The sequence below is a fragment of the Xenopus tropicalis genome, chromosome 6 (assembly GCF_000004195.4).
Source record: "Xenopus tropicalis strain Nigerian chromosome 6, UCB_Xtro_10.0, whole genome shotgun sequence".
Taxonomy (NCBI): Eukaryota; Metazoa; Chordata; class Amphibia; order Anura; family Pipidae; genus Xenopus; species Xenopus tropicalis.
In genome coordinates, this window is record NC_030682.2 from 86,334,252 (window position 1) to 86,359,713 (window position 25,462).

General features: G+C 37.9%; 1 protein-coding gene across 1 annotated transcript in view; it reads left to right on the forward strand.

Annotated features, from left to right (window-relative positions):
- Positions 1–25,462, forward strand: part of gmds (GDP-mannose 4,6-dehydratase) — a 363,184-nt gene that overhangs the window by 53,503 nt on the left and 284,219 nt on the right. The window contains 3 exon segments of the mRNA NM_001037253.1: positions 4,169–4,213; positions 15,644–15,731; positions 16,693–16,802. Coding sequence (NP_001032330.1) covers positions 4,169–4,213; positions 15,644–15,731; positions 16,693–16,802 — 243 coding nt within the window.

Below are 25,462 nucleotides of genomic sequence, written 5' to 3' on the forward strand. Positions count from 1 at the left end.
TTATGTAAATTTGTTACTTTACTTTTTAATTACTATGGTTGTCCTTGGGATGTTGGAAGCTGTAGTTCAGCAACAGCTTGAAAGCATTCACGACAATACCTGTTATTCAAAGGATACATATAGTTTAATTTTAAATACACTCGCAAGACATATATATCTGCTGAATTAAGGCAATATTATTTAAGGAAAGCATTGTTCATTTTGTATAAAGAAGAACTGTCAAAGAACTTCAGAAATGGGTGAAGGATTTTGTATTTTGAAAGATATGTCTTTTAGATTGCAAACTCAAATTAGCATTGCTTTTTCATGCCCTTTAAAGGTCAATATTTGTATGTAATTGATATGTAAGTTATATGGTAACTCTTCCATTGTACAACACTGTGGAATATGTTGGTGCTTTATGAGTAAAGGTATGGAACCTGTTATACCAGAATGCTTGGGACCTGGGTTTTTTTTCAGATAATGGATCCTTCTGTAATTTGGATCAACATGCTTAGTCTACTAAAAAATAACTTAAATATTAAATAAACCCAATAGGACTTGTTTGCCTTCAGTAAGGATTAATTATATAATTTATATAGGTCAAGTACACGGTACTGTTTTATTATTACAGAGAAAAAAATACTTTTTAAAAATGTAAATTATTTAATTAAAATGATGTCTATAGGAGATGACTTTCCCAGAGCTTTCTAGATAACAGGTTTCCTGATGAAGGATTTCATGCCTGTACTTATTAATAATTAATAATAATAATAAGGCATCTGCTCGAATTTACTGTTAAAGGAGTTTAATCAAATGTTTCCCATAGAGTCCATTTTAAACAAATAATCCTAATTTATTTATTTTCTTTAAAATTCTTCTCTTTTTCCTTTGTATTAAAGGAGAAGGAAAGATAAAAAATAAGTAAGCTTTATCAGAAAGGTCTATGTAAATACAGCCATAACCACTCACAGAAATGCTGCACTGAATTCTCTGTCAAAAGAAACAGAATTTGTTGTCTTTTTGTTTCCCTGTGCCAGAGACACACAGCACTCTCCTCTCTCTCACCTCTCCTGCTCCCTCCTCCCCCAAGAATGCTGAGAACTCCCCCCCTTCCCCCTTAGGAATGTGTGACCTTAGCCAATCAGCAGGAAGCTTCCTCATAGTCTTACAAACTGCGCATGTACACCAGTCTTGGTCTTGGTGCAGGAGCGTGGCATTATGGGAACTTTCTTTACAGAGCTCAGTGTTTTTTTTCCCTCTATGAGGCTTCTGATCATCTAAACGGGAGAAATACGGGGAGACTTAAGGACACTATTGAGAGAACTGAAGCTTGAGATTAACTCTTTATTAGCCTTTCCTTCTCCTTTAATAAAACAGTAGCTTGTACTTGACTGTAACTAAGCTGCATAAATCCATACTGCTTCAAAACATTCTTTGGGTTTAATGTTTAAATGTTTTTAGTAGACTAATGTATAGTGATCCGAATTACAGACAACCCCTTTATCCGTTAAACCAACCATTCCAGATAATAGATCACATACTTTACTATTAAAGCAGCACATAACAGACAGGTAGTATTTTATGTATATAGACAGTAGATGTATTTTTTATGCAATGAAAAAAAAGTGAATATATAGTCTTAACTGCCATTTCTGCAGTTTGTCCTACACTCCTACATGCACGAATGCACACACGCACACACACACACACATATATGGTCATTAAAGCTGATAACCTTGACCCTTTTCAAAAAGAGCTATAGCTCCCCACAAAGAAACCTGTGTATTTTATCATGTTTAGCACTCCTGAAATGTTCCTCCTCCTTTGATTTCATTACTGCTGCTTGGCAGAGGTACAGTGCTGGAATCAATGCTGCGATTATAGGCATTGACAATGGCTGCATTGCAGTACCTTATTGAAAACTGACACCCAGAACGAAATTGCGGCTTATGGGTGCAGTAGGAGTTCCAAATCAATCTGCGTGGTGTGTGTTACATTGCCAGACAGTAAATCAGCTGTGTTGCGTGTCAGCCAGACACCAGTAGCACTTGCTGCCTGTTTCCATCTCATTGCAAATCCCGGGCCTATCACTCGATGGAGCTGGAAAGGAAGTACTGAGGAAGCGAGTGCCACTGCTAGTTCAGAATGTTCCAGTGTGGTTGGAAAGTCTGAGAAATAGCTTGGGTGAGAAGAACAAGACCTTATTGACAGGGTTCAATCCTGGTCAGGTCTGTTTCACATCAGCTTATTAAATCCACACAGCTATTTCCCCCTTTCTTTTTTTCCTGTGTCTTTAGCACTTCAACCTCTGTTTTATTATTTGCATTACACAGGCGGCTATCGTACAGCAGAGAGAAGTTTTTTTTTCTTCTTCGGTTTTCATCATAAGAGCATTCTGAAACTTGTAAATCAATTAATATATTTAATATACTCCAGTGGCTTTTATCTTTTCTCCATTTTTTTAAGTGAAACTCCATTCTCTGTCATTTTATAGGTAGAAAGGTGAGAGCCAAATAATTGCTTCAACATATCCTAATATAGCTTTACATTTACCGTTTACTGTTCCGTTCAGCCAGCATTTGGAATCTGTTAAGCAAAGTTTTTTTGGACATTTTTATTCATACTTGCCTACAGTGTTTGCCCACTATAAACATATTATTCATCTAGAAATATATGAAAATCTGGTTGTAGCACTCACCTTAATAAAGTTCTATAATTATATAATGATTATACAAGTTCTATAATCATGCATTGACCCACAGAGCTAAACTTTAGTGGGGCTTACCTACAGGTCTGGGAGGTCCAGGTTGAAATTTGGGGTGATCATTGCTGGTTTGGTTTGTATGCAAGTAAGACTGAGGAAGTACACTTTTACTCTGCTCCTGAAGATTCCTGTTTTGGAACCAGAGGGGTACGCACAGATGTAGCATACAGAGCAAGAAGACACCAGTACAGGTTAGGTGTGGGTGCTAAAATGGCAACTTAGGGTCAGGTGCTGGTTAAGGTTTTGTGGGTTAGGGTTGGGCATTGGTTGAGTTTTTTCTAATCTGCACATAAGTACTCCACTTTACTGGTGTTCAATTTGCCTCACCATTCACTTCTTTAGGTCTTACAGTTTGGGAGCCACTTCCATAAAGTTTTCTTTTAAGAAATAAAGTGATGATTAAACTGCAGATTAATTGACACAAATGTTTACTATTTTTTTTACATAGTGTTATGACTTCCTTTTTCCCCCTATAAATATTGAAAGTGATACTGACACAAAACAACTACTCTTCAAAATATTAATGTACATTAAAGGGGGGGGGGGGTTGATTTATGAAAGTTTGATTTTTTTTAGGGTTTAAATTATTCAGCTCTAAAGCTCTCGAATTCGAATTATGGGGAAAAAATCCCCAGAAAACTTGAATGTAAAACTTCAGCATCTAAAAGCTTGTGAGTTTATGTACAATGGGAGTTGTCCTGGCAAAGTCAAGCCATATTTTCAATTCAAGATTTTCAGGTTTTTGCATTTTTTATTTATGCATACAGTGCTTATTTATCTATTTCTTGCTTGCATCATGGTTCTCAAGCAAAGGTATAGCTCCGACTGTAGCACTGAAACTACTTTGAATGTAGTCCTGCTTCCTACTAGATTCCAGAAACATACATTCAGGCTGCTTGGCTGCTGATACAATTGACCACAGTATATGATATGGGTGTTAGATCGTAAGCTTCACTGGGCAGGTTTGCCATAGCTCTAACCAAAAATGTCCTACAGGGGCAAAATTATCAATAATAATGGTGAAATGCTATCTTTGCATTTTTTAAGCATAACTCTGAGTCTTTTAAAAATGGGGTTATTTTTTTTTTTAATCCATAACTGGTTAGAATTCCTTTTCCTCAAAACCCTTTTAAACATTTCTAAAGTATTATCTGTTTCTTTCAACTTCAAGCTAAAATCATTTTAACAAATGCTCTTAGACAATCAATATCTGGACTGACATTAACAGTAAAGCATGTCCATTTTTTTGGCCATACTTGTGTTTTGTGTGTATGTATCTGCTTTTCAGAGTGGCACATTGTTGGGTAAATACTTCTCTTTTATTACTCTTTTTGTAATGAATCTTCCTCAAAATAATATAAAACAGATTATCTGATGTTTCGCTTTCTGTGTCTGACATTTTTCATTTTTTTTTCCATCTAGGATGGTTCTTACTTGGCTGAGTTCCTCTTGGAAAAGGGCTACGAGGTAAGAGACAGAGTCAGAACAGAATTCTGAAATCGCTTGAATGCAGCAGCCACTCTAGCTTCCTCTTATGCTGTCCTGTTTTGTGTGTTTTCCATTTAGAACCTTGATAACAAGATAGAGCTTTCAGAAAGAATGTGCAACATGCCTGTAATCGCGCCAGCTTATTGTCTTTTTTATCACAGAGAGTCCACTGGTGGCTTCCCTAAGTGCCTCAGGGTATATCTGTTGTATACTTTTCCCCCAAGGTCAGATAAGCCGCAACCTGTGCAGGCCCAATCTGTAAAGAATTAGGCAATAATATATGATGTAATGCACTACATAAAAATATAGTCTCCCAATGAAGTCACTTTAATTCGGAAATTGCACTAAGCAATAAAAATCCTGTTAATCCGTGGCAGGCTCATGTTGAAAAATTAAATCTAAAGGTCTTTTTTAGCAGTCCTTTAGGGTTCTTTATGAAGGGCTAGACTTTGTTTTCGTATTGAATTTTTGCACATTCTCAAATATGTGATTTTCATATTTAAATAATGTAAGGTCTGTATTTGCAAATCAGATAGGGCTCAGGGATAGATTTACACAGTGAAGAGAATGGACTGAAAAAGTGTCTGCAGCTATTCATGACAAGAATTAGAAATGATTTATTAGGTGATAATTAGAAATAGAAACTATCAGAACCTAATCCACACTATTCACTTTCTTGTCAAACTAAAAATAATTTGGTAGCTATACAATTCCATTGTATACAAATGGCATGTTCTAAAGGAAAAAAATAATTATTATTACTCTTGCACGTTATTAAGTTAAATGTGTAAGGAAAATGTTTGCCAGTACAGGTATAGGACCCGTTATCCAGAATGCTCGGGACCAAGGGTATTCCGGATAAGGGGTCTTTCCGTAATTTGGATCTCCATACCTTAAGTCTACCAAAGAATCAATAAAACTGCAATTAAATCCAATAGGATTGTTTTGCATCCAATAAGGATTATTTGTATCTTAGTTGGGATCAATTACAAGGTACTGTTTTATTACTACAGAGAAAAGGGAAATCAGTTTTAAAATTCTGAATTATTTGATTAACATGGAGTCTATGGGAGATGGGCATTCCGTAATTCGGAGCTTCGGAGCTTTCTGGATAACGGGTTTCCGGATAAGGGATCCCATACCTGTACTTTGTTTATAGCACCATTATACATTAATACAGTATATGTTTCCTATGGAATTGGCTCTAACATAGGGGAATACCCAAACTTACATAGTGGTAACTCTCTGTAGGTAAATCTGGGGGGGGGGGGGGTGTGTGTAAGTCCTGCTGTAGCTATGCCTATAGAAAGGCACTTCTGCCCCTGCAAAGAAAGCTGTCTATACTTTGTCCCCACTAGCTTTTTGTGAAAAAAAAAGTGCTAAGGAGGGAGATTCTAGCTAGACTGCTCCTCTGTCTACAGGGAAATACTAGACTAGATTGAAACTTTCAGTTTCTGTCCTGAACTCTTAAAAATGGTTTTCTTGAAGCAGAGATCCTATTACAGATATGGGATCTGTTATCTGGAAACCCATTATCCAGAAAGTTCCCAATGACGGGAAGGCCATCTCCAGTTGACTTTATTATAAGAAAATAATTTAGACTTTTAAAAAAGATTTACCTTTTCTCTGTAATAATAAAACAGTACCTTGTTCTTGGGCCTAACTAAGATATCATTACCGTATATACTCGAGCATAAGCCGAACCGAATATAAGCCGAGGTACTTAATTTTACCTAAGAAAACTGGAAAAACTTATTGACTCGAGTATAAGCCTAGGGTGGGAAATGCAACCGCTACTGCTAAGTTTCAATAATCAAATAAATAACAGATAAATAAACAATTGATAACTTTAGGGAAAGAAAAATTCTACAGCAGCAGACAAAAGCAAGTTTGGGAAGGCTAAGGATACTGCCATAATAATTATCAAGTACTTGGACCCCAGTGTACAAGTCCCACCACAGTACTACAATAGTAGTTCCAAGCGCAAAATAATTCTTGATGCTTGACTTAAAATTTAATTTTTGTAAATAACAAGTTATTGTACCACTTACTTACTCTGGCTCGTTGTGCAGATGTAACGTGCTCGTTGTGCGCACCCTCCCTCCCTCCACGTGTGTCCGTGCATACCTGCCGACTCTGGATCTGCAGATATAACGTGATCGTTGCGCGCACCCAACCCCCCCTCCCCCGTGGACGCGCGTACCTCGGCGCATACCTCGGCGCGGTGGTTGCTATGGGCATTTTAGGGTTCTGCTACAAAAAGGTGAGCGGATAGAAACCATGCTTAACCCAAACAAGGAATCAAGGGTTAGTACCATTCCTTAACACTTACATATCCCAGGGGATGCTAGTTCTGCAAAACTGCTACCAGACAAGATCTGTCAGCTCAAGGGATTCTTTGAAGCAGAACAACCTATAAATGGGTGAGATTGTAAAATGGAAGTAAGAAAGATATTGTACGAATGAGAGATGTTGCCTGAGCTAATGAGAAGATCTAAGGGTGAGTTATGGGTCTAGCACCATCCATGACATGTTTTGATGTCCTTCTTATTCAAACTATTAAATACACTGCCTGATACATTGAATAAAAGTACCTGGTACATTGCGCAAGCGTGTACATCAGCAGATCCAAAGGCAGCAGCGAGTCAGCGCACGAACGCACTCACTCTCGCCCGTCCACGGGGGGGTGGGGGCGGGTGGTTGTTTGCACCGAGCAAATCCAGAGGCGGCAGCAACTCACGTCCGTCCGGGGGGAGGAGGGGTACATGCGTGCGCATGCACTTACGCCCGTTCCTAGGGGGGGGGGATTGCGCAACGAGCTAGAATCAGCAGATCAGATATAGTATAGTATCAGTATACTCGAGTATAAGCCGAGGGTTACTCTTTCAGCACATTTTTAGTGCTGAAAAACTCGGCTTATTGGAGGCAAAACAGTCCCATGGTTTTTTTTTGAATTTTTAAATGATTTTTCAGTAGACCTAAGGTATGGAAAACAGGTCCTAAGCATTCTTGATAACAGGCCCCTTACCTGTATATTATAGTGTAGTCTGTAGCAGTGTGTAAAAAATCATTCTTTAACATATGTTGCAGAAAGTGAAGACTAAAGGCAATAATGGGGAAAATGTGTAACAGTTCAAGATTATCCTGTTCAATATTGGATAAATATGCCCCAACTTGAACATTATTTATTCTAAGTTTCAAGTCCTTTACAAAAAAAAAAAAAAAAAAAGAACACAAAGGGGCAGATTTACTAATCCACAAATGGACCGAAAGCGTTTTTTCGTAATGATCGGTATTTTGCGTCTTTTTTGTCGCCGCTGCGACTTTTTTGTATGTCCCGCAATTTTTTCGTCGCCGTTATGACTTTCTCGTATATTTTCCGCAACTTTTTCACTGGCGTCACGAAAAATCGGATTGGTTTTTCCGCCGTTTACAATTGCTCAATATGAAAAAATCTCGACGGCGGCGAAAAAGTTGCGCAAAATACGTCGTGACGGCGATGATAAAATCGTGCAAAATCCGTAAAAAACGGGCCGGCGACACAAAAGTCGCAAAATTTTCGTTTCCAATCCCATTCGGAATTTGGATTCGTGGATTAGTAAATGTGCCCCATAGTGTCTTTGTAAGTGAACTTTTTAAAGAATAGGAAAATAAAATAACTCTCCCAGTACCCAACCTCTCTAGTGTTAGAATGTTTTTTGGGCCCTTTGCTTTTTCTCTCTTTGATTTCATGCACTTGTCTAATGACTTCCTGGAAGACATACCTACTTTGACGCCACAAAGTCGACATTACATGTTTTCATTTTTTTAAATTACTCAACCCTTTTTCTGATGAGGGAACCATATGAAAAAGCAATTTACTATTTACTGCCAGTTCTCTCAAAGGAGGAAAAGGAGGAAAGATTACAATAAATATTACATGTAAAAATGTAAAATACACAATGGCAAGTGTTCTAAAAAAGTATTAATGTGAGCTCAAAGATACGTTTATTGTTGTGAATAAAATTCTTTGCCAAGTTGTATATGAAGATTATAATACTTTTTATAGTGTACCCAAGGGCACGTTTTCATATTTCTAATATCTTTTTATCTTTTGCTGCCAGGATTTTTTTTTCTTTTGCCCTGGTCCCTCAGTTTGACAGTGATATAAAGACATGCATACAGGTTCAACCAGTAAGCACCCTGCATGCATGTAGTAAAAAGAACATGCTAAACTCTGCCTCCAGGATGTTAACAAAAATTGGGTGAGAATATGTAAATAAAGTAGGTCAGTGCTGTAAAAATTCAGAGGTCAATATGTTTGTGGGTTCTGATGTACCTATACTCTCTTGTTCCCCCAGGTCTTGATCGTAATAAAATATACCCTACCTAAAGGCTATTCCTTTACTTCTTTTATGGTGGGTAGTGTAAATTAATAATTGTACCCTACCTTTTCAGTGGGCCCAATGCCAGCAGGTTGAGGGTCCTGTTGGTTACAAGTCTATTTAAATTATATCCAGTCATAGAGAAGAAACTGCCCTGCCATTTGCTCAAAAATAAACTGCTCATGAGGTGTGTATATTATTCTGATGAAACTTTTTCATGGGTTTGCCATTCCTTTCATAAGCAGGGCAAAATCTAAAAATCTTATTTTCTGGTCCCCTACAATCAAAAAGAAATCTGCAGCCCTCTGAGAAGCCTACATATCAGCACAGGCCAAGAAACAGACCTTCAGCTCGCCTCAGTTCACTCTGGTGTCTGCATTCGAAGGAGCTACAAAAGCCTATGTTCAGATACACTGAGAGGATTTCAGTGTGGAAGTGCATGAGTATGCATTTCGGTATCAAAGTCCATTTTGTGTCTGCGCATAAGCTACCATAGCGCCTTTGAATGCAGTCACCAAAGTTGTCTGAGGCGAGCTGAGGGGTTGTTTCTCGGCCAAGAAACCACTCCATCTGGCACTAGACTTACACAGCAAGATAAATAGGTCAGATGTAATTTGTGGCTCTCTACAGAGCTATTGAATAAAAATGTACTTTATATAAAACAAGAAATTATACTACAAGCAAGCCCCAATTACATCCATCAATTAGCTCCCTGGCAAACTGATTCTAAGGCTTTCCAGTGACATTTCTATACATTTCAGTGGAATGTGTAAATAAGGATTCGGGAACATATTACTGACAGCGGATGACTGTCCTGGTGGTTAGGTGACAAGGGGGTTAGTGTGACTACCGACATGTCTGTTGACATTTTTGCAAAACAAAAATTTGGTAGTTTAACTAATCTGTGTTCAGGGCCACTCTCATCTCATAACAAGTTAATACTTTACATATATAGGAAATCATTGGTACATCAACTTTCAGTCCCATGAATATTTATGACAAAAAATAAGTTTACCCTGGAGAGAAAATAGGCTTTCCCCCCAAACTACATCATAATTCAGACTTGGCTCCCATTCTAGGGGGGCAGTCTCCAAACTTTGATATCACTACGACGTTATTTAACCCCTGAGTTATTTAAACAACACAATTTTTTGGGATATTTGCATGCACAGTAAATACAAACAGTATTTTTGCCTGAATGTAACACATACCATTTAGTGTAAACTCAACATAAATGCAAGAAACATTTTGACTTAGAAGAGCCATCACTGGGAGCAACAATATTAAATAATATTTTCTGAATGACGCCCAAACTAGGGGCATTTTAGAGGATGCCCTTCTACCACACTTCCTGTGTATGCAACACTACAGAATGAAACAAGCACTTCTTACAGGGTGATGTGCAACTCCTTGCACTCAATTCCAGCAGCAGAAATATTTTTGATTTAGAACACAAGACAGTGGGCAATGAACAAAGTGCAAAGAACATGGCATTTTGGCCCTCCATGGTAAATAAGCTATGGAAGTTAAATCTGTTAATATGTGTAGTTATCAATAAATTGCAAACTGTAAAATAACCATAATAATCATAATAATTGCCCTGTTCTGCTCATTATTTTGTAGGCACTTATGATGTTGATCCATGCTACCTCTTTTTCTGCTGTTATCGTCAGTGTAATTGGCATTTTTCTTGTGTGAACAAAAGGCACACAGATCCTTCTGGCCATCTAAAAGGAACAAAAAATTCTGCACTTTAGATGGATAGGATTCACATAAAGTGTAATTTAATACTAATAGCAATTGCCATCCAATGCCACACCTGCATAAAAGACCATAGAAATTAAATCTATTTAGGTCCCTCTTAAAGGATCCCATAATCTTAACATTCTTAACCAGATTATCCAGTTTGCACACATTTTGGCTTGTCACAATGTTTACATTACACCTGTATTAACTGCAGACAATCCTGTCTTTCATCATGTCTTATATAAATGCATGTTGTCACAGATTAACCAGCTGACAAGCTTTCTCTTCGCTTGGTACATTCCTTCAAAGGGAGCCAACAAAACAGAATGGAAACAAATATTACTGCTACCACAGAGAGCTTATTTGAATATCTTCTGGGTGATCTTGATCTGTAGTGCCAACCCTGCATTTATTGTCAGAGGTTTATCCTTGCTAAAACAGAACTTTCATCACATTGTATATAGTTGATGACCCTATGTGCTTTTTAGGACATGAACACATAAGAACAGTAATCTTTAAGGGGGTTGGCAGGGGCTTTTAACATGTCTATAAAAGAGGATTCAAGAAAAGTATACTTGAAGTTGTTATCTACAACAGTGTTTTTCAACCTTTTTGGGCAAAGGCACACTTGTTTCATGAAAAAAATCACGAGGCACACCACCATTAGAAAATGTTAAAAAATTTAACTCTGTGCCTATATTGACTATATATAAAGTAATTCTCTTGAATAGGAATCAAATAAACACAAAGAAAGTATTTTCCGGGACATTTTCTCCATAAACCCACCCCCCCACTGATTTGGTGCCCAGCAGCAGTGCCCCCCTAGTACACTGGTGCCCAGCAGCAGTGCCCCCCTAGTACACTGGTGCCCAGCAGCAGTGCCCCCCAAGTACACTGGTGCCCAGCAGCAGTGCCCCCCTAGTACACTGGTGCCCAGCAGCAGTGCCCCCCTAGTACACTGGTGCCCAGCAGCAGTGCCCCCCTAGTACACTGGTGCCCAGCAGCAGTGCCCCCGTAGTACACTGGTGCCCAGCAGCAGTGCCCCCCTAGTACACTGGTGCCCAGCAGCAGTGCCCCCCTAGTACACTGGTGCCCAGCAGCAGTGCCCCCCTAGTACACTGGTGCCCAGCAGCAGTGCCCCCCTAGTACATTGGTGCCAAGAGCAGTGCCCCCCTAGTACATTGGTGCCCAGCAGCAGTGCCCCCCTAGTACATTGGTGCCAAGAGCAGTGCCCCCCTAGTACATTGGTGCCAAGACCAGTGCCCCCCTAGTACATTGGTGCCAAGAGCAGTGCCCCCCTAGTACATTGGTGCCAAGAGCAGTGCCCCCCTAGTACATTGGTGCCAAGAGCAGTGCCCCCCTAGTACATTGGTGCCAAGAGCAGTGCCCCCCTAGTACATTGGTGCCAAGAGCAGTGCCCCCCTAGTACATTGGTGCCCAGCAGCAGTGCCCCCCTAGTACATTGGTGCCAAGAGCCAGCCCCCCTAGTACATTGGTGCCCAGCAGCAGTGCCCCCATAAGTCAGTGTGCCCCGTGGCCCCCCCTAATACATTGGTGCCCAGCAGCATTTTACTTCTGCTCTTCGGCGGCTTCAGCAGCATCTTCCCCTCACGCGCGCCGCCTCTGCACTTCTGCCTACACGCGACCGCACACAGGCCCTTTTATAACGTTGCGCCCCGTGCGTAATGACGTCACCCGTACACACGGGGCGCAGCCAATGACAGGGCCCGGGACAGTTGTACCCGCTGTGTAAAAATTGAAAGTAAAAATTGCCCGGGCCCGGGACAGTTGTACCCGCTGTGCCCCCCTGATGGCGGCCCTGCCTACGGCACACCAGGCAACATCTCGCGGCACACTAGTGTGCCGCGGAACAGCGGTTGAAAAACGCTGATCTACAGATACCATTTTCTCTTGTATATCAATTGTAACTTACCACTGAAAATTCAACTGGAGATTTGTTTGAGAGCAGATATACAGTATATGCAGGCAGATATGGGATCTAGTATCTGGGAGGCTTACAACCTTGGGTAGCAGGGATTTCCCTGCACATTTGATCGCATGAAGTTTCTGTCCTAGCGGTGTGTGTGTATTTGAAGGCAATATTCATGAACTGATCATTAAAACTGCAGAAGTTGAAAGCATGTAACATCTATGATTTCCTACTAGTATCTATATAGAATTTTTTCTTATTACCATTATCTAAGCTAAAAATACTTCTAATATGCATTTTGTTTGATTGCAGTGTGCTTTGTCAAAGGCAGAAGACTTTACATATCCCTATCTTCATAAAAGTTGTTTTAACTAGTAGTTCATGTCACAATGTTCTGTTAATTTGAATGGGAGGGTGCAATATCCATGGATTTCTGAAGAGATTTTTTTCCATGGTTGTGTTCTCAATTGACCCTGCACTCTGTCCATATAGTATTTCAATATTGTTACAAGTAACAAATTTCTAAAATAGTTTGGACACTGTAAAATGTAAATAAAACAGAATGCAATAATTTGCAAACCATTTAAAGGGGACCTGTCACCCACACACAAAAGGTTGTATAAAAGACCTTTGCAAATTAAACATTTTTAATTTTTTTTTATTAAAACATTCATACCCGTTATGAATGTATTTAAAATCTGAGCTGTCTATCATTTACATTCACTTTCTATTCAGCACTTCCTAGATGTTATTGCATTCATGTATCCTGTATACGGGTATGGGCATCGGGTGCCAGATTGTGGAGCATAAACAAGATTTTGGGATGATGCTTAGCTTGTCTTAATAGCAGTGTTTACAAAATGGCAGCTGCCTGCTTGCTATGACTGTAAGTTTACAGCACCAGCCCGGGATACCTGTAGCAAGCGCTTCCTCCTTCCTGCTTTGTTTTCTGGCAAATTCCAGTGTCCGGCGCATGCACAGTAGAGTGAAAAGCCGACTTTTTTCTGTTACAGTTCAGCTTTTCACTCTACTGTGCATGCACACGCGAGCGAAGGAGGAAGCGCTGCAGCTACCCCGGGCTGGTGCTGTTCTCTCCGAACAGGGGCACCAGCCCGGGGTACAAGGTAAGCGATCAAAGTCACTTGGGGGTGCCTAACATTTTGGCACCCCCAAGTGAAAGGCAAAGGCCTTTCCTTCTCCTTTAAGGGGACAGGCCTCCTTTAAACCCTATATTTAGTTGGAAATCATACTAAGACAACATATAAAATACTGAAACTGGGATTTTTTTTTCTAAAATAAAATTAAAAAAATGCTCAATTTGAATTTAATGCCAGCAACACAAGTCAAAAAAGTTGGGACAGGGGCATGTTTACCACTGTGTTACATCGTCTCTGCTTTTAACAACACTATGTAAGCATTGCAAAAATGTGCTAAATGTTTTCAGTGGGTGACAGGTCTGGACTGAAGGCAGGCCATTTTAGCATCCTGACTCTCTTATTATGGAGCCATGCTGTTGTAATATGTGTTAAATACAGTCTGGCATTGTCTTGCTGAAATAAGCTAGGCCTTTCCTGAACAAAAAAAACATTGTCAGCATACATTGCTCAAAAATCTGCATATGTTTGCCTTAATGGTACCTTTGCAGATGTTTCAGTTATCCATGCCATGTGCACCTATGTACCCCCATACCATCACAGATGCTGGCTTTTGAACTGATGACAAGCCCTCATGGTTCTCCTCTGGAGGCATCCATGATTTTGCAAAAGAATTAAAAAATTTGATTCATCAGGGAAAGGGGCAGTTTTTCTGGATCATGTTTATATATAGTTTCTTCTTTGCATCGGTAAACTATGTTCACAGACAGCAGTTTTCTTCTTTTCTTTACTTCTGAGAGACCCAGCCCTTCTGGGATGCTCTTTTTATCACTACATAACTGTTGTTGCCCCTGTCCCAGCTTTTTTAAAATGTGTTGCTGGCATTAAATTCAAAATGAGGATATATATTTTAGAAAACAGAAACATTTCTCGGTTTCAACATGCTCTCAGTACTGAACCTCAGGTCTCATTTTAATTTATTGTCTTTGTACTCTTCGCAATTATATATAGGGTTTAAATGATTTGCAAATCACCCCATTCTCATTCACAATTTACCCAGTTGTAAATAATAATTTCTAATTAAAAAAAACAAAAAAAAAAAAAACATGATTGTTTTGTTACCAATATTAGTTTATGCTGTCTTAAAATGGATTCTATGAGAATGGTACTTTGGAGCTTTCTGCATAGCATATCTGTTACATGTACAAGAAAATCGCCATCCAACCTCATTTGTGCATTAAATTTATCAGTTTTTATGTGCCATTTTTGGATATACAAATTTTCCCATTTGTAAAAGAATGTCATGTGTATATGAAGGTATTAAAGCATTCTACTACTTTCTCATGAATATTTTATTACTATAGTGACATTGATTCACTGAGGTCTGTATATGGTATTTCATAAAGAGTCAGCTGTATAGCATCTCCCATAATATTAAATATCCATATTCAGATGAATAAGCTACCATGGGTAAAAGCAGTGCAATAGTTTTCTTTTATATATAAATTATAACTTTACATTGACTACTCTAATGCCATAATTATATTTCTGTTGTCATTATGTGTTACAGTGAAATAAAGTGAAATATTGCTGATGTTGCATATATATAATACGGAATATTCTGCCAGTGAACTAGTTAGGGCATTCTCTGGGCCATCTCCTATTTGACTTTACTGGTAACCTTCTAGTTAATGTTGTCATGTGTGTTTTTGGAATGAGAACTGCCTGTACCAGCAGTGAAAAGTGGTATCCATCAAAGTCAGTGGAAGGTGGCACAGGTAAGTTTTCTGCTGTTCTCCACCACTTTAGGGTAGTGTAATGAAGGGGTCATTTACAATAATTTGCCCCTGCAGTGATTTTGTAGCTTACATTTCTGAAAATTGGTCACCTTACAAGGGAGTGCACCATGCAGGTTATTGTCATGAAAGTTAACAGGGACTCTTTGAAGCATTTTGTCATCTTTCTGCAGAGCTACTAATCACTGAGAGGAAACCACTCAAAATTACCCTAATGCTTCATTGCCCTTACTGTATATTGTATGTGTGCCATTAAATAGCGCTCCTTTGTCTTTATTTATTTTTTAAGAGCATGTACAGTATTGAACAGTATTGTTAAGCTAGTATGTATCATTTTGCTGCTTTTAGTTTTGTTCTGTGGGTTGTTTCACTGACACAAAAACTTCTTATTCTTCTGCCATGCATTTTATGATACATTCTGAACATTAACAAGTGTCATTCATTTGGGATAAGCAGTGTTTTACATTTGTCATTCACAGGTTCATGGCATTGTGCGGAGATCAAGTTCTTTCAACACCGGGAGGATCGAGCATCTCTACAAGAATCCACATGCTCATATAGAAGGAAGTAAGTCAATATCTTTGCAAAGAGCTGAATGTTTTTAGTTTGAGAACAAACAATTGCCTTACTAGTTATGTTTTCTTTTATTTATAAATAATAATGCATATCATGTTCAAAGTTTGGTTTTATATAGAAGTAAATATTTAAAGACTGCAATGCAACGAGAATAAACAATAGCAATTGTATTAACAAGAAACATGATAAAAGGATCCCGTTGCAAAGTTACAAACTAACTGGATTTGAAAGACAACAGGCAAAACAGAATACATGTCATTGTGTACCTGCAGGGCTTCTGTATGGCGGATATTAATTTAGTTAATTTCTGAGTGCTGGTTTAGGGCTTCAAAAGTTTGATTCATATTGAGAAACAAGTAGTTTCAAAAATAGGGTGCCTTAAAAATTAAAGCTCTCTGGCATGAAAGGGACATTTTCTTATGAACAAACTGTATGTTCAATCACATAGTAGCCTCTGCCTTTTTGCACAATTTGCTGTGAATAATGAACCCACATTAAATATTGGGTAGAAGGATTAGGTAAAGTCAACCCTGTGTCCTTACTCCATCATATAGAGATCTAATAGGTCTAAAAGGAATCATATATAAGTACTCCTCTTGTTAACCATCAACATATAGCACTCTCTTTGCTCTGTTGTTGTAATCTTAGCATTGTATATTACATTCTGTTATAAACTGTTACCCCCCATATGGAATAAAAGACACCAATAATTGGATTATGTAATGAAAGGCACCAATTTTGCCCAGGTGCAACCCATAGCAACCAATAAAATGTTGTAATACTCCTGTTGGTAAAAAATTAATGTGAAGCACTGTGTAACTTGATAGTGCTATATAAAGGATAAGGATGAATAACAAAACAGTAAAAGAATAATTTCTAGCATCAAGTTGTAGCAATGTGATTGGTATATCCTGATTTCTGTTTATCTAATCCACTCTCTTAATGTCTGCAGACATGAAGCTGCATTATGGAGATCTTACTGATAGCACCTGCCTCGTGAAAATAATCAACGAAGTGAAACCTACAGAAATATACAATTTGGGAGCACAAAGTCATGTTAAAGTAAGGTTATAAAATATTCGCCGCAAAATACATTAAACTGTAAATATATTTTAGATGGCAAATGACAAGGTTTTTCAGCTAGCGCCATACTAGACATACTAATGACATTGACTTTGGCTACTCCTGACAAATGCAGGTTATTCGCTTGTAAATGGGGTCAAAACTATGGCTTTATCTGGTTGGGGTTAAGTGCGGTATCAGTTGGGAATGATGGAAAAGTCTCATTGTCAAGAACCATAGAAGCGATTATGGGCCTTGTAAGTATGTATAACTTAATAAAGCGTTTCTAGGATACACAGCGCTGTACAAATTTACAATATTGAAAAATACACACAGAGAAGACAAAATTATAAATAATTAGCATAAATATACAACAATTAAGTGCCACATGGTAAAAGACGCAGTGCAAAGGAAGTCCCTGCCCTGTAGAGCTTACAGTCTAAGTGAGCAATCACTGCCTTGTGGACCAAATGATTGATCACCCCATTTTTGCTTACCACCCGGGTAGTCAAACAGGCTTATCTTTTGTGTATTATCAGCTTTGAACTCCAAGGTTTGCAGTACAGACCACACTTTCTACAAACTGGATTCCAAAAAAGTTGGGACACTAAACAAATTGTGAATAAAAACTGAATGCAATGATGTGGAGGTGCCAACTTCTAATATTTTATTCAGAATAGAACATGAATCAAGGAACAAAAGTTTAAACTGAGAAAATGTACCATTTTAAGGGAAAAATATGTTGATTTAGAATTTCATGGTGTCAACAAATCCCAAAAAAATTGGGACAAGGCCATTTTCACCACTGTGTGGCATCTCCCCTTCTTCTTACAACACTCAACAGACGTCTGGGGACCGAGGAGACCAGTTTCTCAAGTTTAGGAATAGGAATGCTCTCCCATTCTTGTCTAATACAGGCCTCTAACTGTTCAATCGTCTTGGGCCTTCTTTGTCGCACCTTCCTCTTTATGATGCGCCAAATGTTCTCTATAGGTGAAAGATCTGGACTGCAGACTGGCCATTTCAGTACCCGGATCCTTCTCCTACGCAGCCATGATGTTGTGATTGATGCAGAATGTGGTCTGGCATTATCTTGTTGAAAAATGCAGGGTCTTCCCTGAAAGAGATGACGTCTGGATGGGAGCATATGTTGTTCTAGAACCTGAATATATTTTTCTGCATTGATGCTGCCTTTCCAGACATGCAAGCTGCCCATGCCACACGCACTCATGCAACCCCATACCATCAGAGATGCAGGCTTCTGAACTGAGCGTTGATAACAACTTGGGTTGTCCTTGTCCTCTTTGGTCCGGATGACATGGCATCCCAGATTTCCAAAAAGAACTTCGAATCGTGACTCGTCTGACCACAGAACAGTCTTCCATTTTGCCACACTCCATTTTAAATGATCCCTGGCCCAGTGAAAACGCCTGAGCTTGTGGATCTTGCTTAGAAATGGCTTCTTCTTTACACTGTAGAGTTTCAGCTGGCAACGGCGGATGGCACGGTGGATTGTGTTCACTGACAATGGTTTCTGGAAGTATTCCTGAGCCCATTCTGTGATTTCCTTTACAGTAGCATTCCTGTTTGTGGTGCAGTGTCGTTTAAGGGCCCGGAGATCACGGTCATCCAGTATGGTTTTACGGCCTTGACCCTTACGCACAGAGATTGTTCCAGATTCTCTGAATCTTCGGATGATGTTATGCACAGTTGATGATGATAGATGCAAAATCTTTGCAATTTTTCGCTGGGTAGCACCTTTCTGATATTGCTCCACTATCTTTCTGCGCAACATTGTGGGAATTGGTGATCCTCTACCCATCTTGGCTTCTGAGAGACACTGCAACTCTGAGAAGCTCTTTTTATTATCAATCATGTTGCCAATTGACCTAATTAGTGTTATTTGGTCTTCCAGCTCTTCGTTATGCTCAAATTTACTTTTTCCAGCCTCCTATTGCTACTTGTCCCAACTTTTTTGGGATTTGTTGACACCATGAAATTCTGAATAAACATATTTTTCCCTTAAAATGGTACATTTTCTCAGTTTAAACTTTTGTTCCGTGATTTATGTTCTATTCTGAATAAAATATTAGAAGTTGGCACCTCCACATCATTGCATTCAGTTTTTATTCACAATTTGTTTAGTGTCCCAACTTTTTTGGAATCTGGTTTGTAGATTCCTGGGTGAATATTTCAGGTTATTGGTTTAACAGAGCAGAGTTCTATAAAATTTTCTAGAAAATTTTAAACTGTACATGTATGGGATCTAATATCTGGAATTCTTGGAACCTAGGGTTTTACAAATTCCAGGTTCTTTCTGATTTGAGAACACAATCTACTCATTCTGATTGGTTGTCATACCTGTTTTTAAGAGTGCATGAGTGCATTGTAGTCTGAGGATGTATCTGCAAAAACTAAGAATATACTTCTAAATCAAACTAGCATATTATAAATCAACCAGACTACTTGGTAACCCAATGCTGCTCAGAAAATACTGTTGTTTAAAATGTCAGAGAAAGCTTGCATTTGGTTTTGGATGCTGTTATCAATGGCAAGCATTTTTTCTGTATTTGTCTTGGCTTAATTGTATGCAAAATAATGTTCTCTGTCATGCTAACTTCCAGTCAGTTTTATGTGGGTTGTGCAGAGAGCAAGGAAAATTCAAATAATAGGAAGTTGTTCTGGATTCCCGGAGAAAACCAACAAAGATTACACTTCTCTTGGAATGATCATACAGGGCTGGGAAGGAGAAAAAATTACTGAATCATAAGTAGTAAGTATGACTCAGGCTACACAGACAGATCTGATGCAATTAAATTGATGCACTGAGGCAGCAGGGGAGAGTGCTATTCATTTTCAAGTTCTTCAAATAGGAGGACCTGGTAATTTTACTTTCACCAGGCTAAAAGTAACAAATGTGCAGCAAACATCAGTATCTGTTTTAAGACAGAATAAATGAAACGATCGTTCTTTGTTTGTCTGCTTAAGAAAATTGGAACCAGTAACTCATTACATTTTGTGGAGAGTAGAATATCAAATTTATTTTAAAAATGCTGTTTTGCTGTAATACAAGTTGAAAATCAAACAAACTATGTATCCGTGTGAGATTTTCTGGAGGCGGAATCTGACAGGTGTAATCATTCACTGTAGATGGAAATCCAGTGTGGAATTCAAAGTTCTAACTAATGAGATTGGTGCAATTTAGAAATAGTGTGTTTTGTATCCTTAAACCAATTAAGAGTAGTACCCATTTAACCCTTTAGTTCTCTGCTTGAGTATGTGTATCCCATTCACTGTATCAGGCAGCAAAGGCAGACTTTCCAACCAGTTGGCTGCTCAGCTCAGTAAATTGATTGCAGACCATCAGTCTTTACAAACAAAAAAAGGGCAAGTGGCATGGTGTTATAACGTAAAACACATTTCTTATTCATTCATTCATTCAGCAAGCAAGCAATATGCAAGAGAACTATAAATCAGCATGCAAATACCAATAGATTATAGTGTCTTTTGGTGGGGACTTTTGGCTGTATGTGGCTCTGTCATTTGTAATGGGTCTGCTTGTGTTCTCTTTATATATTTTATATACCAATTGTCGAACTACACTACATCTGATGGACTGAAAATGCCATTTACTGTACTGGCAGACCAGGAAATTAGTCGTTCGCAATAAATCTGTGCTACCACTAACGATTAATATTCTGCTTTCCCAGTGGCAATAAAGTAAATCATCAGTGGGAAAATATATGCGTTACTTTGTTTTTCCAAAGTTGCCTCTTGCAGTAATATGCAGCACACACAGGGAATTAAAATTTTAAATACTTTTACATATAGTACAGGCATCGGATCTGTTATCCAGAAAGTTCCTAATTACGGGTCGGCCACCTCCCATAGACTCCATTATAAGCAAATAATTCTAGTTTTAAAAAATGATTTCCTTTTTTCTCTGTAATAAGAAAACAGTAGCTTGTACTTGACCCCAGCATAAATATAACTGATCCTTATTGTAGGAAAAACAATCCTATTGGGCTTATGTTTAAATTATTTTTTTGTATACTTAAGGTATGGAGATCCAAATAACAGAAAGACCCCTTATCCGGAAAACCCCAGGTCCTGAATATTCTGGATAACAGGTCCCATACATACATATGTTGTGAATACCAGCACTTACCTATCAAACAAGTCAAACCACTGGGTGTTAATCAAAATCATATCCAACAAAAGAAATAGCAAAGCACTTACAGTGTTGTGGAAGAAGAATCTGTACTCCATCAAATGCATCAAAGCACAGACATCATGTTTTGATCCTCATGTTTTGATCCATCAGAGCACACTGTGTGGCTAAAAGTATGTAGACACCCCGATTGAAATTGATTATTTAAGCCATAACCACTGCTGCTGCAAAAGTTTATTGCAGATATAAGGTCTGATGGTGGGCAGTGGGCAAATGCCTTGTTTGCCCATTTATTATAACAGCTCTGCTCATTGTAAGTGTTGCCACTGTTAAAACCTTGGACCTTGCTTCACTTGATTCTGACTTGTATTTGTGTATTAGTATTTATATTTTACTTCTAATGTGTTACAGAGGATGTTTGTCTTCTTTAAAAAGTCAAAAGAAACAAAATATAATATTTCTTTTTATGCATAGAAAATGTGTTCTTCTGAAGAGAATGATCGTAAAACATCAGTGTTGCCTATGTCCTTGTACCATATAAGATGACAACAGGAGTAAGGTGTATGTGAAATTTGTGTCTTCTATAGTTTGGGTGGAGATTGTGGTTTGCAAGCTAATACCAGACTTCACAAAGACATTCTTATTGTGAACTTAATAATCCATCTTATAATTAGTGCTGTGCTTTATCTATTGCTATACTGCAATAAAGCAAATATTGTTTTAATAATTAAACGTAACTTATTCCAAAATGGCTAGACTCCACATGACCATTATGTAAATATACAGTCTTTGAAATGCAATTCTGGAAAATGGGAAACATGTAGTATACTAATGCTTTGTTTGATTAAAAGCTGCAGTTAAAGTGATTGCAGTGTAATTATAACATAGAACAGTGGCAGAAAAATGCTCTGACAAGCTTCAAGCAAGGAGATATCTTTTTGTAAGAGATCTTTTCATTATCATACAACTGAGCTTGATTGTGAAACATTGATTTAAAAGTATCATTTGTCCATCAATGAAAATCACCATTTCATGTTTGGTTGAAGCTTTTGTATACACTGTTTTCAAGATGTATTTGGTCCTGCAAACAAATTTGTATTGTCCTGTGGGCAATATAAAAGACTATATATGCTGTATTGTACAGTTGCCTCTTTGAAATCTGTCCATCCCATCAACAGACGCATTTCATTGTTTAAAGACGAAAAATTTTAAACCTGGCCAATCAATTTTCTGATCAATGTCAGAAGAAAGATCGCAACATGTACAATTGTTTGGTGCACACCAACCTTATGATAGTTCAGCAGTTTTGTTGGATCTCACTGAAATTGGTGTTAAATAAAGAAAATCATTACGTGTATGGACAAACATCAGCAAAACTGGGAAAATGCTAAATGTTGGTTTTTTAGATGGCTCCTATAAGTTTACATTTGTGAACAGTTTTGAACAGCTTGCATCTCTTTCTCTCTTGTTTATACTCTCTGCCACCGAAATGATACATGTTGGCATATTCTTTTATGAGAAATATAGCATATTTGTAAGAAATGGTTATGTTTATGGTTTACTTAGCCAGTAGAATATGGATGAATATCTTATTTCCCATAGTGCCTATTCACTTGGAGTCCCCAACATGGCACCAGAAGGTGCATAGAGTTATGGTAGGTTTGGGATAGGATAACAACAGATCAGGTTATAACAATTAGCCATTACCTTGTGCTGAAGGTTTAATGAATCAAGGGCAAAACAATCCTATATTTTTTATCTACATTATTTTATTAACCTTAAAGTATGGTCCTTTAAAATTATGAAAAGCTCCCTTTTTGCTAAACCCCAAGTCCCCAGCTTGTCTGTAACTATAGAATCTGGCATAAATACAAACCACTTTATTTTTTCATGTTTGCTATATATGGCAGCTTCTCTGTGTATAGACCCATACTGCAGACAAGGAAAATTAACACTTGTTCTGCTGCACGATTAAAAACAAACAAACAAATAAACCACTTGTTTTGGTTTAGTGTACAGCACCTTAAAATGTATTCACTAACTTGGAAGTTTTCATGTCATAGAACACTGAATCACAGAAAGAGATTTTTTCTTTGTACACAACTTGAAAAGGTAATCAAAAAGCACTCACGGGGTGACAAAGACTGAATATACCTCGGAATACACTTGTTGATCATTTTAGAAATGGAAAAAAAAATACGCCTCAGCTGTAAATCTGCTAGAAACAGGCCTTCCACCAAAATGAGTGACCATGCTAGATGGAGACAACTGCAGGAGTCAACCAAGAGACCTGTAACAACTTTAAAGGGGTTACAAGCTGAGACTGAAGGGACTATGCATACAACGGTTGCCTGGTGCTTCACTAGGCTCAGAACTAAAACTCACTTATATGAAGCATAGAATTTGCCTGAATGCACATGGGAGGCTGAAGTTAGCTGAAAGTATTGGGTGTGATATGATAAGGCCAAAATTGTTCTGGTGAATACTGGTAACAGTGTTATGCTGGGATGATTCTCTGCAGCAGGCCCTGAAAGTATTGTGATTAGTGATCAGCGAATCTGTCCCATTTCACTTTCGCAAAATTAGAAACACGTTGAAGTCAATAGTTTTTTCGCACACATTTTTTTCTTTTTAGCCGGGTGACACTTTTTGCATCAGTTGGGCTTATTTTGCAGTGAAACCTGGAGAAGAATTTTGCTCCTCACTACTTGTAAATGTAGAGGGTAGAATGAATAAAGCAAAATAAAGTGAAATCCTGGAGGAAAACCTGATGTAGTATACAAGAAACCAGTGTTATCTACTAAATACTGACTTAAGGTATATATATATGCAATCCATTGTTTTTTGTTTGTTTATTGTAATTAATTTAAAGTACAGTAATTCAGTGTTTACCAACAATAAAACATGACTAGCAAATATATGAATAGGTTTTAAAGTTATAGGTTTATTTATTTTTATATGTAACCAGTCTGGGGCATTTCTGATAGTTTGCACAACCAGTAGCAATAAATCTAATCCTATATTTTTTTTTTTGTTAAGGTTCTGTTTGGTAGTTGATGAATTGCTGCTTCACAAATAGATGGCAGTAGAGTGTCACAGACAATAGAACCAAATAATTATGTACTTGAAAAGGGCTATAATTCAGGCTGACATGAGTCGTTTTTGTTAGCATAACCTGTCCTGAAATGTGAGCACTTGATAACACACACCCCATAGTGAACGAGGACAGACTGTTGTTGATATTACTATCCTGTGCAGCTGATTCACACCAACTAGAAGAGAGAAAGAATGAAATCCTGGAATGCAAGATGTTGATATTATATATGTGGAGTAGCATATAAGTAGATATTTCAGTATTCCTCAGAAATGTGATTAAAATGTATACCTCTCTGATCACTAACACTGTTCTTGATGTTGCCTTATTGGCAAAATAATTCAACCAATTTTGTTCCATAGCCTTTAATATGCTGGTCTCCATCTGTAGGTTGTGCATATTCATGATTTATAGAGCTTACGGGCTACATAATTTACATAGATAAACATCTAATATTGAGTTCTGATTTTAACTGCTTAAAATACAAAGAAACCTGTATTCTTGGTGCATTTTAAATCTATAAGGAGCACTGATCCTTGGAAAAATCTTGGTGATTGCAGTACAGGCAACCTACCTAAGTTTAGAAGTTGCACTTCTGGGATAACCTGTAATCTTTTACAGGTCTTCCTCAATATAGAATTAGCAAGGGCCTATTGACAAAAGCATATTTGCATAGCCCTTTATGCCACATTTTAATCTATGGAAAAATTAATAGCAAGGCACGTGTGTATTAATTAGGTGTAACAGCAGGTATTCATTTAGAAAAAGAGCTGCAGTGCAGTGTGATTCGTTTAGAATATAAATCATATGTATATCTGAGTAGCTGCCTCTTGTATGAGAATGGTATTTAATGATTACTAAGATAATATGTGTCGTGGATACTGTTTGAGAAAATGGCAAGCGATATGTTAAGACGTCCTAATTATTTGAAATAATTATTAATTGGGCATGCATATTTATCCTAATATATATTATATACAAACCTCAGATATAATATAATGTGCATGTGATTTAGTGTTACAAGGTGCATGTCACACTTATCTGTACCTGCAGAAATCATTGTTTGGGAAAGGTAACTATCTGGAAAACTGGCCTATAGTGTAAGCTGCCATAGTGTAACTTGAAATTCTACATACAAAGCACTTTTTCCTCCCATACAGTGCTGCTTAAATGCTTGAGGAAACCTTGCCTCATCATTTTCACAGACAACCACTTCATATATTTGGCTTTCTGGAGCACTGATGGCCAGCAGCCAATTTAATTTCACAGAATTCAGAAGTTGTGCAAATCATGACAACTTCAATGTATTCTCTTACAGCTCCCAAGTAACTGTAAACTACAATTATAAAAGTGTAAGCAGATTTTTAGATTAAAATTTTATAAGAGCTAGACAAA